The sequence below is a fragment of the Malaya genurostris genome, chromosome 3 (genome assembly GCF_030247185.1).
Source record: "Malaya genurostris strain Urasoe2022 chromosome 3, Malgen_1.1, whole genome shotgun sequence".
Lineage (NCBI taxonomy): Eukaryota > Metazoa > Arthropoda > Insecta > Diptera > Culicidae > Malaya > Malaya genurostris.
In genome coordinates, this window is record NC_080572.1 from 80765256 (window position 1) to 80780815 (window position 15560).

Consider the following 15560-nt stretch of genomic DNA (forward strand, 5'->3'; position numbering starts at 1 on the left):
CCCATAGATACAACTTATTACATACATTGGGGTAAAGAGGGTTAAACGGACTAGTACTGTCATTCCACTTATGTGTACTTGGATCACTGAAGTTTTCTAGGTAATATGAACCTATATTGGTAGGTCATATTGGATCTGCTTCGGAATTGTAAATCTAAATTCAACATAAAATTATATTTGTGGGAAAATTGTCCAATAATATTACTTATGAATATGTCAGGAATACCTTAACATTGGTCGAGTTCAATTTTTTCCAGAATTCCACAGTTTTCGAAGTAAAGTCAGAGAAAAGAGGAATTGGAGCAAAACGGGCATGATAGTGAATCTTCTAACTATTATAAATCGATTCTACGGAAAAATTTGCATAAGAAATACTAACATTGAATATATTTGCTTAGGTTTTTATAAAATTATTGAGCAAAGTTGCGTTTTTGATCGTTTTTTCCCCACTGCGCATCGTTAGAACGCTTCTGGACATTTTTTTGTTTCGACGACGTGACTGGAACTACTGTATAAAACGTCACACTACGCTATGAAACTGAAACTTTCAGATTTTTTAATAAAAAGTTAGAGAAATTTCGGAAATTGTCGAATACACCCTTTAGTTTGTAGGGTAATTCTAAAATAAATTTCTATTTGATTTAATTTCCAGAAAGAGCCGCACCTTAGCCTAATTATTTTAACATCCTAAATAGACTTAGTATCAGTTCCATGACGAAACGCGACACTGATTGGAATCGTAATTAAAACCAACGAACGCACATTCCAACATAGTACGAAAATCAACCTCTCGTTGTTTGCAAAATTCTGCGAATAATTGATCGAGTTCGCAACACAGCTACATGTCATTATTTGCCTAGTACCGTATGGCAATCAACATAATCCGTGTTGACATAGGGGACCCAACCGCCAACACAACTGCCTCAATATCGCGCCCGAATGTTTCATTTGTTTCGAATTTGATTGAATCGTTCCGATAAGCCAGGCCCGTCGTCGTCTACGGTTCGGATTGAAGTGTAAACCGAATAAAAGTAGATCGTTAAACCCCAGAGCCTTTCTAGCAGTGAAAACCAAACCGTTTCAAAATCCCAGCTCCACGGTTTCGCTCGATGTCTTATAGAGCCGTTTCTCTTTCCTGTGCTGATGTCGCGAAGGATAAGTGCTGATGCTGAAACAAGAACCGCGAGCGATTATCCAACGCTTTCGCCGGCTAAATATAGCTACGGAATTTTCATTCGAAACCGGATGGGCAAGGGCAGTCGTATTTATGGGAGTTAAGCTGGGTTACGGCAGCAGCCATAAGTAAATCGAGGGTGACGATGCACGGGTGCTTCTGGGATGAATAAAACTGTTCATCAAAAGCCTTCCGCCTTCGGCGATGGCAGTTTCCTTCGGAGTGTTTATTTTGATTACAGTGGCACGATCGTTGTCATCGACTCAATGGGATTGGTTAGAAAGCTACCTGGTACGAATGGGCTCACATAAGGATTTTAGTTCGAACGGCATCTAAAGTCGAAAGAATTAACTCTGCTGATGACTGGTAATTAGAGGATGATGGAAAACATCTCGAATTCTATATCTAAAAAAAAACTATCAATAAACCCAATGATTAAAGGGATTCCAATTATAATTCACTACCCGTGATCTCACTAGTCAATTGTTTAATTAATCACGTGAACAAAGGACCTCTTCAAAGCAATGTCGTGAAACAACAAAAGATCTCTGCTACGGTTCCATCATATCAACGTCTTTGGAACACCCGTCTTGACTTACCGTTGTCATCGTCCGGAGCTGACTATGACAGCGGAAAAATGTGATTTTCCGGACTCCGGCATAATAATAGTGGCTGGTTGACTGGTTTTTACTTGATTGGACGCTATCAATCAGAAGTAATTAACATTTCGCCCGACGGAGAACACGGCGACATCCGATCAACCGTTTAGCTTACTTTCTATGCTTAAGTGGCAACCGGTGAAATGGATCGCTAAGGGGGACAATTATTCTGGGTTGAAAAGGGCACAGCATCTCACGGTCACGGAAGCGCTTCGTTGGCACAGGAAGGATAATTAACAGTGAAAGGCTGAGCGAACGTGGCACCTACTTCTCGGAATAGTTTTCAGCGGGTGGGAACTCAGAATTTAACTTCCATTCAGTCATGGAATAGAAGTAAATGGCAACGCTGTGCAACTCAATAGGGATGGAACCACGTTAGTTTTGAAAACGACGAGTTTTACTGGGAGTGGTTATAAGTTACGATTTAAATATTGATATACTGTTACAACATTAGAAGCCTGTTGTCTAATGACATTGATTGTGGTAAATAGCAAAACTTTTGTACTCAATGCAAAAATTACACGAGATCGTTCAATTGTATTGTATTTCTGTATTCTAATGTGTTTATGATTGTATTCAAAGGTAGGTTACAATCTGTCCCAATAATTTCCTTGAAAATTGTTTTCGGAAGTTCAATGGATACACTGTAAAGTAATCAAGCCTTTCATATAACTCATATTTTTATAAATATTTTAAAGAGATTCTTAAAAAAATTATTTCAATCTTGAATAAGAATAAAACATTCTGTTGGAGCATTTTCTAGCATAACCTTTCCAATTTATGAAAAAATTGAGTCTAAATATTTTTTTATTATTATTACCCTTTCTTAATTTTAAACACATTTTACCCTGTTGTTCCGGAACCGGAGGACCAAACGTAATTTGTGTCTAAGTTTTGCGTTTTTGAATTTTTCACCACTATTTCCGGGACTTCCGAAACCGCTAACTGGGAACCGGATCAGCTGAAATCGGTTCGTTTGGGCAAAAACAATGAAACAATTTTGAGCTACGAATTTAGAATAATTTTTTCCGTTTTTTTTTGCATTGTCGCTCTAAATGACGGGTTGCAATTTCATACACGCTTAGCCCTGTATTGCTGGAACCGGAAGCCAGATCTAGATAAAATTGTACATGAACTTATGGCAACATAATACTTTTCAATTGTATCTAAGTTTGTGAAAATCAGTACCCAAAATCAATGTATCTGGTCATCAACTAACCAGATCTGTTAAATTGGAAAATAATACGGTTATTCGAGAGTATTCGGCTCGATTTTTTCGTGTCATTTAGAAAAAAATTTGCTTGAAAAAAAGCCTTTAATTCCAGAACCGGAAGTCGACCCCGGATTAAATTCGGAAAGGTTATATGGGTTCGTGAGAGCTTTTATTTGAACTTATGCTGGTGAAAATTGGTCTAGCGGTCTTTTGCACTGTTTTTTTTCACATTTCACCCTGTTACTGGGGGTCTGGATCCGAATGAACTTTTAATTCAATTCAAAAATAGGCTATGAGACCAAGATGCCTTTCGCTTGAATCTAAGTTTGTGAAAATCGGTCTCTCCGAGAATCTCCGAGAAACTCGAATGCACATACACACACAGACATTTGGCGGTTTCGACGAACTGAGTCGAATGGTATATAATTAATATGGTTGTGTTTTGAAAAGGTTGTAAGTTTTCGTTCTTGCGTGTACGAGAGATGTACAAAATTAAACAAGGCACGCTGTGTGCTCCGTTCACAACGGCGGTGGTGTTTTCTTCTCCCGTTTCAGCACGTACGGGTTTTACAACGTCATTTTGTATGACGGTTTGAAAGTTTTGACACTCATCGCATTTTGGAAGCGGAAGTCGGATCTGGATGAAATTTCAGAGTATCTGTTAAAATAATTCGAGCTCTAATTTGTATCAAGATTTGCAAAAATCGGTTTATCCGTTGCTGAGATATCGAAGCAGTTTCGATTTTTGAGTTTTCCTTCACTATTATCGGTGCTTTTGGAACCGAAAACCGAGGAGAAGTGTTTCCAAAGTAGGTTTATATGCCCACAAACTAACAAAATTTGCCAACTAGAAAAATTTACTAGTCAGTTTTATAAAATTTGGCACCCCGTTTCGCCATAACTTGTGAAAAAAAATACTCATGAAATTGAAAACGTTTCACTTATCGCGCTGTAACACCGGATCCGAAAGTCGGATCAGGATCGACTTTTCAGGGGCTTTTTAAAAAATTTTATAACCTTTTATTCACATCTTAGTTTGTAAAAATCGGTTAAGAAATTTCAGAGAAAATTGAGTGAGCATTTTCTCATAAATTTGCTCATATTACTTTGTAATTACGAAACCAGAAGTTGGATCCAAACTAAATTCAGGAACTTTGTATGTGACAATTATATCTGTCATTTGAATCTTAGTTTGTGATAATCGGTTCAATCGTCTCTGACCAAAGTAAGTGCAGCTAATTCATTTTTTTGCACATATCACTCTGTAATTCCGTAGCCGGAAGTCGGATTCGAGTAAAACTTCACGAACTTTGTGTGGGACTGCAAGAATTTTCATTTGAATCCAATTTCATGAAAATGGGTTCAGCCATCTCCGAGAAAATTAAGTGCAAAACATGTTACATACATACATACATACATACACAAACATACAGATGTTATATGTACTCGATGAACTGAGTCGAATGATAAATGACATTCGGTCTTTCGGGTCTCGGTTCAAACATGGGGTTTCACTGTGATTGAAAACCCTTTCTATATGAGAAAGACAAAATGCAAAAATTCGAATCAAAATGCATAAAAACAATGAGTGAAATATTCAAACCAATCCACCAAATTTTGACCTCTTAAACCGGATGTAACTCTTTGGCAACAGTGGCATCTTGTTCCAGAAGAATCCGGAAGAGATATCCGAAGACTACAAGATGTAACTCATATCAACCTATTAGGGGAATGGAGGGGCAACATGGAAACAGGGGAAAAGCGGGACATACTTGATACCTTTTTCTGGATTATGATGCCATCTACCGACTTCTTCATACGTTTTCGTTAATATTCTTGCAGAAGTATCATTCTGATGGCACGAGGCATTTGTTTCGAAGCGCCGTTATAATCGTTCGAAATTTTCAATCGCACGTGAGGTATCTCAATTCATATTGAAAACAAAGAAGTTTCGTAGTGTTTCAATGTAGTGCTCTATTTTGCGGTATGCATCAAAAAATTCTTATTTAAAATATAAATACAATCTTTAGATATGACTGTCCCCGCTATCTTCCTCTTGTCATTTTAATAGTCTCATTAAAACATTTATACGATTATATCCTAAAAAAAGTGTCCGCCATCAGTGTAGTGAGCTTATCAAATAACTTGATAATAGCTTCCATCCGCATTTAAGATTTTTGAAATCTGTTCGAAGACTGTTCCAGAAAGTATGGACGCACTTTGATTTCGTTGTAAATAATTCACAAGTGTTAGATATTCAAATTTTATTCGATATACTGATAATATTAGACTACAACAACAGAATACTATTCTCACCATTTGCTACTTAGCCATTGTAGACTAGCTGGCGTACCTCCTTGCGAACGTTCCTCATTTAATTCAGTACAGACTTCTTGGCGACAAGTTTTGACACTTTTTTCCAATCTTTTTCGAACTGTTGAATGGTTTCGGCTGCCGAGACATGTTTTCTAAGATTTGCCTTCGTTAATGCCCAATATTCCTCAATTGGTCGAAGTTGTGGGAAATTTGGTGGATTCATGTCTTTTGGAACGAAAGTGACATTTTTGGTAGTATACCATTCTACCGTTGATTTCGAGTAGTGGCAAGAAACAAGATCTAGCCAGAAGACAACAGGATCCTTGTGGCTTCGAATCATGGGTAGAAGTTGTTTTTGTAAACATTCCTTGATGTATATTTCGCTGTTAATTGAAGCAGTGGTGATGAAGGGTTTCGAAATCTTACCGCAGCTACAAATTGCTTACCAGACAATAGCTTTCTTACCAAATTTTTCGACTTCAATCGATGTCTCGGACTGGTTTAACACTTGCCCTTCTCGCACCGTATAATTTTGTGGTCCCGGCAAGGATTTGTAATCGAGTTTCACGTAGGTTTCGTCGTCCATAATTATGCAGTTCAAATTTCCAGCCAGAATCGTATTGTACAGCTTTCGAACCCTCGGCCTGATCGATGCTTCTTGTTTCGGACTTCGTTTTGGTTGTTTCTACTTATTATAGGTTCGAAGATTCAAACGTTCTTTAGCACGAAGAACATTTGACTTCGAAGTGCCCACTTTTTTGCTCGAACGCCTTCAGTATACGTTTATCCAACTGAGGGTTAGTTGAACCTTTTTTCGACCCGTTTTCGGTTTATCCTCACCGAACTTCCTGATTGCATTTCGCACGGCTTTTTCACTTACTCCTTCCATTTTCGCTATCTTACTCAGTGACAGTCCGCGTTCTGTGCACCATTTGTACACAATTTTTCGACGTTGTTCTGCTAAAAGTCCACGCATTTCGAAACAAACTAATGAAAACGAATAAACAACTGCACAAGTGGTTCAGAATCAGAACAAATTGATTTGGAGAATTGTGCCAACAGGACGCGCAGGAGATTTGTAAACAACAGGACGCAGTCATAAAAATGGACAGATTCTGAACCATTGGGAATGCCAGCGGTTTTTGGTTGCGTCCATACTTTCTGGGAGTCTTTAGCCATCTCCGAGAAAGTTTAGCGTATTGAAAAGAATCTTAGATTTATCGGTTACGTAACTCATAAATTTACATCTCCCGAACTTGAAAGGCTCGCCCCTCCGAACTCGAACAATGAGCTTATTGTAGCCATCGAAATCTGTTGAACACCATCTCCGAGAGAATAGCGGTAATCAGAAAGTGCGTTTTGTCGGTTACGTCATTTACTCCATTATATCTCCGGAGCCAGAAGTGATAGTTATTTGATATTTGAACTTAATTAATGACTCAATAGTAACGACCAAACCAGCATAAGCTTGTGGAAATCGGTTTTGCCAACTCTGAGAAAATTGAGCGGTAAGAAACATCATTGATCGAACAGATGCACACGCAGACATTTTTCGATCCCGCTCTGCTGAGTAGAGTGGTATGCAACACTACGGGTCTCTGATACTCCGATTTCTTCAGCAATTTTATATCCTTCCTATAAAGAAAGGCAAAAATTGCCGTTTTCAAAGTGGCTTTTTGCAGGAAAGTCCAGAAAGATTCATGAGTAGCCGACATTTGTTGGAGTTTTCGTGAAAATCGTCTATTCCATTATTCAAAAAATCGGACTAACATTCCACTCTTTTCCTCGATCGATCTGCGTTCGGTTATGGACGGCATCGATTTAGTTCAATGTATTCTGAGGCTAAATACCATGCGTCTCCATCGGATGATGACAATTTGATGGAGACGCATGGTTTTCCGAATGATTTAGTTTTTTAAAGTCTGATATTATACCCGTCCATATTTTTTAAACATCTGAAATAATTAAAGCGTAATGACCTCATTAATGATTTAGTTTTGATGTAAAATCTAGAGTGGTACCAAAATTGTAAGTGCAATTAAAAAAAAACTCGAAAATTTTGAACATTTTTTTTTACATAAAATACATTTTGAAAAATTCTGAAAAAAATGAGAAAGGTTTCCCATAATTCCTAAAATTTTTCGTGATCTTTTCAATTTTTTTTGCTAAAGAGGTTTTTGAAAAATTTACCACCCTAACTCCACCAATATGGAAGTTAAAGGGTTAAAATTTTGGGAAAATCATCTCCAATATAAACCCTTTCAAACAGCGTATTTTTTTCTGTTCGTGGGCAGTTTTTATATGCAAACCCGGCTACACTCTTTGATCTTTTTGAAGCATATTCGAAAATTGAACCCATTCGCTTATAGTTTAAAAAAACTTACGCTTGTACGCATCTGTATGTTCGCTACTCGTCCATCTATTTAAGACGTTGTTTTGAATTCGTAGTCGTTTACCTATGTGTGCGTACAGTGAACAATTTCCGCGATAATTATTGCAATCTTCAGCTGTGAAGTTCGCACTGTAATACAATTGTTGTTTGCAAAAGGGTCTCCATCTGTTGTAACTTGAGTGTTTTTCCTAGTTTTAGACCTACAGTATCACCCATTAAAAACCAAAATCTCTAAACTACTTTATAGAATCTCTTTCTTTTAGTTAATATGAAGACCAACTTAAAAGCTAAAGCAGGATAAACATGTGAAATCTGCCCCCAAAGGGAATTCATATTGTTATACCACATTCGAAATGTCCTAGACTGGAAACAATTTTCTCAAAGTTTCAACCCTTTAACTGCCATATTGACGGAGCTAGGGTGGTTCTATTGATTTTAAATTTATTTGATTTTTGATGAAACCGCTTCTCCGAAAAATTTGAAAAAAAGATATATTTAAGGCTTCATGGGGAATTTTTTTCAAAATTTTTGAATATGTATTTCTTCCACTAAAAATACTTGAAAGTTTTGAAACATATTTTTTCCCTCTTCCAATTTTTGCACCAATGTGTGTGCTTTCAAATAGCAATGTATTTTTTCCTATTTAAATGAAATATGGAGTCAATAATTTTAAGTAATCGATTTCAACCTTCATCAATGGCCACTTCTGTGACACCAATATAAAAAAGAAAAATTCGCTGTTGTTTCAATTCGATATGCATTTAGTGAAATGTACAGAGCTGGCAAAAAGGAAACCGCGTTGTACGAGATCCCACAGTGCAAAACGATTTGACCATTTCATGAAACACTATCGAATTATCGAATTATATACAGTCACTCTTGAAACAGTAATGAAATTTTCATTCTTTCTTTCATTATTCTTTCATTACATCCATCAGCAACACATAAAAAAGTGAACCTGCTCTAGTTCTTGACTGCCGTAACCGAATTTCATATATGTGATACTCGCGACGTTCATATATTACTACCATTCATATATGAACCACATACCAGTAAGTGCTTGCTTTGTAGCTCTCTAGGTTGTATCCGAAATATGATCGTGTATGTATTATGCAAAGGTTGGAACTCATTTCCTCCTTTTCGTTACTTTGATTTTTAAGCCCTGCGCTTGAGTTGCATAAACTACTAGAACAAAGCACCATGCGTTTCCTTCTCTCAGAATTTGATGGGGACGCATAGTCGACTGTTATTTATTTTTTAGAAAAAATCAAATATTTTGGTCGTCCACATTTTTTAAAAATATGAAAACATACCACTTTAACATGTCCAAAAATTCTTTATTTATCACTAAAAAAACCGGGGTGGTGCAAAAATTGGAAGAGAAAGAAAATATGTTTCAGAACTTTCAAGTATTTTTGAATGGAAGAAATACATATTCAAAATTTTTTAAAAAAATTTGTAAGCCTTCCCCATAATGCTTCAATTATACCTAATTTTGTTCAATTTTTTCGGAGGAGCGGTTTCTTTAAAAATCAATAGAACCACCCTAGCTCCGTCAATATAGCAGTTAAAGGGTTGAAACTTTGAGAAAAATGTTTCCAGTCTACACTGAAAATAATATGCACGCTAGCATCATGTGCAAAGCATTTGATCTATCACTGCTTGTAGAACACATGAAATTCATGAAAATATACACTTCACTCATAAAATGAGTGTAAAAACGGTTGATATTTAGTGGAAATCATGCTACGTTTAAATGAAATTCACATAAAAACGAAAAAGATATATTGTTACCTCTAGATTCTATATGCATTTCATGTGAATCTCACATTGTTTTCCACATAGATTTCAACTGAAACGGAGTTGACCGATTCAAGTGTTTTGCACCTACATTTGTGGTGTACTCATTCCCACTAGAAAATGAAGTGTTTAACACATGTAGTTCGATTCAATAGTGAAACACATCACATATAATGTATTGAAATGAAAAAGCATATTAAATTGAAGTGCTGTTTACATATGAATCGATCGTGCAAATTTTTATCAGTGTATGACCTTTCGAATGTGGTATAACAGTATGAATTCCCTTTGGGGGCAGATTTCACATGCCTATCGTGCTATAGCCTTTAGTTTATGGATACATTTATTCACCCTTTCTTTGTTGTACTATTCGATGTGGGCACCATTGTTCTTTATCACTTTCTCCAGGCGTGAGCGTGACCTTCAAGCCAACTTTGATAAAAGCTGGACACATTTCTAGCCCTTAAGGATCCGCTGCTCCGAAAACCATGACTCCGACGGGATTGTCCATCTTCTGCGACAAAATAACCCTGTCGGTGCGCGAATTTGATGCAGGATCGAGGATAGAAATTGGTTCATTAGAGAACACGACGATCGGATACTTCTTCTTGAATACATTTAACAAAATCATCGATCGTTCCAGCCGTTGCGGTTTAATCCGGTCCGTTATTAGATGACGGGTTTACTCGTGCCAGGAACTTTAAATTTAGCTCATCTTTCGACCAAATGTAGCATTGATGTTTTGGAGATAGTGGCATCTGTTGCCAATTCGCATCCTGCCTCTCTGAGACGTTGACCATAGAGAAGGATACATTTAGTGCGATATACAGTGACCAGATGGCGGGGGGTTTTCGCGCGAGGAGCAAACTGAACACGACTTCCTTCGCGAACATCGTACATAACTTTGTTTTTAAATTTCACTGTTTTCTTGACATCTCTTGACAGTTTGAATCCTAGAGGTCACACATATATCCGATAATAGTGAAAATATCGCTTCTATGTACCTAGAAACAAACTTTAAAAACTGTCGCTGTGTTTTTATCATGGGCCATACTGTACCCGATGGAAAGACAATGGTGTCGAAGGAAGCTGTTCCTCTGGTGGACCAAAATTCTGCCATCTGATCGTCGGTTGACGATTGGTTCCCAGGCCAATAAATCTCCTCACCTTGGACGCACTACTGTCTCGATTCAACTGTAACGGCTCAACTCGCATGCGGTGTGGTTTATACAGAGGAATTAAGGAAGCATGTGCAGCGATACGAAAAAACTTTAGAAGTGAACGTTGTTTATATAGAAGAATAGAGAACATTTGAAGGAAACTATATGTGCTAATAAAAGCTATTTCATATGATCATATTTTACGGCCGAATATGATAAGTAAAATTGAAAAAAATATAGAAAACTTGAAATTTTTCCTAGATTTAGCTTAAGCTTGAGTGACCACCTATACCCTTGATATTTTAATCTTACACTAGTGACAGTCTTAAGTTTAATCACAGCCAGAGCAAAGACACCCGGTTAACTTTTCCGAAGAAAATTCATTTCTACTATTACGTATTACTATTTTCCAGAGACTTCTTGAAAAATTTGAACAAATCTAAAAATACAAAAATAAAAATTCATACAATTGTTACCATTTACGATGTGGAAGTAGGAACACAATGGATTTAGCTTAAGTTTTTTTTTGCCACCAAGTGTCACACGGCTGGACAGATAAGGAGGGAGATAAGGGGCTGTCCATAAAAGACGTCACGCTTTTTTGGCAATTTTTGAATCCCCATCCCCCCTTTGTCACGAATCGTCACAGTAGCTAAGATCAGCCCCCCCCCTTATGTCACATGTCACGAATTCAAAATAAATAAAATGTATCTCAATACATACTCAATATGTATGACAAACCATACAAATATGAGAGAAAAATCGATTTATTACATGCTTTTTTTAGATTAAAAAATGTCCCTGAAACTACAAAACCATCAAAATTATTTTATTAATATATATTATACAATTTAACAAAAGTATTTAATTGGAATTGATGAAACATTTAAATCATCTGTTTCAATCCTCCTAGGGTTTATTATTTCTTAAGCTAAGGAATAATATTATGTTGATCCGCGAGGTGGCATTAGCAGTCAACATAATCTGCTGATGCACTGATGAGCTGAATGCGAAATATAAAACAATCAAAACAGTCATGTGCACTTCTGCACAAATCGGTACCCACGAGGTACCAAAACCTAAATGAATAATATTTCCTTAGTGTAGCATACAGGGCTGAGAAAATAAAGATCAAAACCTCATCAAATCGAGATCACTGCTGAAGAAAAACACTTGTGATCTTTCCCAATAAAGATCACTTCTGATCTGATCTTTTGAAGATCAGTAGTTCAGTGATCTTTAAATTACATCGATCAAAATCGGTACTGATCTTCCGTCACACTAAATCGGTAGTGATTATGAGCTAAAATGATTCTTGGTTCATGTAAGTTCTATCATTGGATGATTCGATCAGATTTGATCTTGATGGAGGAAAATCACATAAAATCAAGATAAGACATGACATGATCTACGTCTGAAATCGTTTCATTAAGTACAATTGATTCAGTGGTTCAAATGGAATACAATTGAATAAACTGCATCAGAATCACATAAGAGAAATTCTTATGATATACTATTCTCAATGCTAAAAAAAATAAAATTACTGAAAAATTCGTCTTCTATTAATGTTTTGCTCTTGCTTTGATGTACAATGGCATAATTTTATATTTTGTCGCTATTTTCTCATGCAGACTTTGCAATGATTTTTGATATTTTAACTCTTATTTCAAAATACATAATGTTATTTTCTACCATTGAGATGTTAGGTTTTAATAATTGGTTTGCAAATCATTTCTACCCGGGCTGTTACTTCTGTGTATAATATTCAAGCTAAACAGGGTAAATTAATCAACTGCATGACATGATTTATGATTGAACATGTTTTTCTTATCATTATAATTATTGATAATCACAACATATAATTAATATGTTAATATTATTCGCTGGTTTCATTGTTATGACTCCGCCAACATGGTTTTGCTGAATGAATTTCAAATACATCACGAAGCATGAAATTTCGATGCGACCGATCAAACAAACTTTTTGAAATTCTTTTATTCTTTGTTATTGTAATAAGGTATTACAAAAATACACTCATTGAAAATGTTGGACGTCATATTCTAACAACCCTCCCCCCTTCTCCCTGTCACAAAAGGTCACGTGTTGTGAAAAACCCCCCTTCCCCTTGTGGCGTTACGTCTTTTATGGACAGCCCTGAATGAACCGCGGTCATTTTTAGGATCAATACAAAACTTCAAATTTACTGATTGCTCTAATTGACATCAACGTTACATTTATATGGCGCACGTTGGAAATCATTTACTACCGGTTCAATTTGAATTGCACAACTAAATGAATGACAACACGTTGAGATAGTTACGGTACTCACATAAATTTGATTTCGGAAACAATAAAAACATTCAGATCCAGTTTCATTTTCATTTAGAGACATAAAGGCGATGCTTTCATCGCTTTCGAATCGATCACAAAGATTACCGGGTTTTGTTTGAAAGCAACAGAAAAAACACATTTATTTCAATCCTTAATTGATTCACATCGATGTGGTTTCTTGTCGAATTTTCTCGTCTTGAGCAACCACCGTTGAAAGATTTTATCCAGTGTTATCGCAGTGTTTAATTTATCGCCGAATTAAACAGTCAGTTTCTCTCAACCCCAGACCCCATAGACCGGATGGAGTGAATATTCCTTTAACAAAACCTTAAGCGATGCTGGGAAAGGCAAAGCAGGTAACACTTTTAATTTATGCGCAAATAATGTGCTGAAGTATTTTTGCCAGAAAATTGTTGTGACTTTGCACGCCGGGTTACAGCGCGGTTAATTAATGGGCATAGCAAATGAGGCATCGCACGGAAAAGGGCTTTAGCAGAAATAAGAACAACGATCGATCTCTTTCCACTTCGCTGGCTTCACACCTTCATTTGATTATGCTTACTTCTATTTGCCGAAACGGGGCTAACAAGGATATAATATGAGTGAGCGGTCTTGTGTGGTTGTGAATAGGTGTGCGGTTTGAGGTGAGGGGTTTAAAATGAGTCGAGCAATGTCAGTTATGAGAAGGAATGCAACAGGGTTTGATAGTAATGAAAAAAAATGTAGAAAAAATGTATAAACATACCACGCAACAACAACATAACACAATTAAAAACCCATAAATTGCTCCAGCTGTACCGACTACCCATGTTAAACGAATGAATAAAATTACACCGAAAATATTCTGTATACACGGCAGATAGACACCAATGAGTGTGCCTGATGGCGGCGTTGGTAGTAGTTGTCGGTATTACATAGGTTTCGTTCATTTTCGATGAGGAAATTGTTGGTGAGTTGCGCATTTGGTAGGTTATTTCACCCGAGGAGATTCCAATTTCCATTGATTCCGTAACCCAAAGAGCGAGAGAAGAGAAAAAAAAAGAAAACCTTGTGTGAGTATTTGTTTATTGTAGGTTGCAATTAGTAGTTTAGCTAACTTCCGAAAACATTAGAAATTATTATATTAGTTGTGATCGTTAATTCCTAAATAATCCAGGTAATTTTTCCATTTTCATTTGTCTGCTTCATAACGACCACCAGATTTATAAAATAAGAAGCATATTCTGAATCAGTTTTCAATGACCAAAATATTAAGTCTACATGATTTTGGTCAGTATTGTTCCAAAAATAGTACATGCAGGTCCCGGTATCATCTCGCTTCATTAGATCTACTTACCCATTCGGGCGGAGGCAGGTGCTGGCTTCGCATCAGGATCCGTCGGTGCAGGGATTGTATTCGAGTAGTTTGCCAGGGACGAAATGAGCGTTGTGATTTGTGGACGTTCTTGGATTTCATCCTGTGGAGAAAATCGATTGAAAAATATTAGACATTGTTCGTGCATAAATTGTTATTGCTATCTGATGAGAAGGCAGAAAAGGAAAAGTACGTTAAATTGTTCATTACATTAGAACAGAAAAAATAGACAAATTTATAAAGCTTGTTAACCGTTCGTAGCAGTTGAACCCGTCCTCTTATCCGAATCTGAAGATGAGGCTTGCTAAACAATCAAAGCTCACGATAAGAAATGGAGTACAAGAGAAAAGAACTTGTGCAAGCGAGAACCCGAGACGACATAGTCTAATGATACTATTATAGTTTTAAGTTAGTCGTTAATTAAGATTAGAAAATACCCTTGGCATCTTAGAGCTTATGCAGTGTGCCTAAAATTATATTACATTATTGAATGAAAAAAAATGAAAGGCCTGGTTATTGGTTATTGGTTATTGGTTATTGGTTATTGGTTATTGGTTATTGGTTATTGGTTATTGGTTATTGGTTATTGGTTATTGGTTATTGGTTATTGGTTATTGGTTATTGGTTATTGGTTATTGGTTATTGGTTATTGGTTATTGGTTATTGGTTATTGGTTATTGGTTATTGGTTATTGGTTATTGGTTATTGGTTATTGGTTATTGGTTATTGGTTATTGGTTATTGGTTATTGGTTATTGGTTATTGGTTATTGGTTATTGGTTATTGGTTATTGGTTATTGGTTATTGGTTATTGGTTATTGGTTATTGGTTATTGGTTATTGGTTATTGGTTATTGGTTATTGGTTATTGGTTATTGGTTATTGGTTATTGGTTATTGGTTATTGGTTATTGGTTATTGGTTATTGGTTATTGGTTATTGGTTATTGGTTATTGGTTATTGGTTATTGGTTATTGGTTATTGGTTATTGGTTATTGGTTATTGGTTATTGGTTATTGGTTATTGGTTATTGGTTATTGGTTATTGGTTATTGGTTATTGGTTATTGGTTATTGGTTATTGGTTATTGGTTATTGGTTATTGGTTATTGGTTATTGGTTATTGGTTATTGGTTATTGGTTATTGGTTATTGGTTATTGGTTAT

At 36.3% G+C, this 15560-nt stretch overlaps 1 protein-coding gene across 9 annotated transcripts in view; it reads right to left on the reverse strand.

The window, feature by feature from the left end:
• The window catches only part of LOC131435732 (solute carrier family 12 member 4), a 652550-nt gene that overhangs the window by 131678 nt on the left and 505312 nt on the right, over positions 1 to 15560 (reverse strand). For all 9 annotated transcript variants that reach the window (XM_058603892.1, XM_058603893.1, XM_058603896.1 and 6 more), the window contains 2 exons: positions 14382 to 14502; positions 13791 to 13924 (listed from right to left, as the gene is read on the reverse strand). In XM_058603892.1, the coding sequence (XP_058459875.1) occupies positions 13791 to 13924; positions 14382 to 14502 (255 nt within the window). The remainder of the gene's footprint in view (positions 1 to 13790; positions 13925 to 14381; positions 14503 to 15560) is intronic.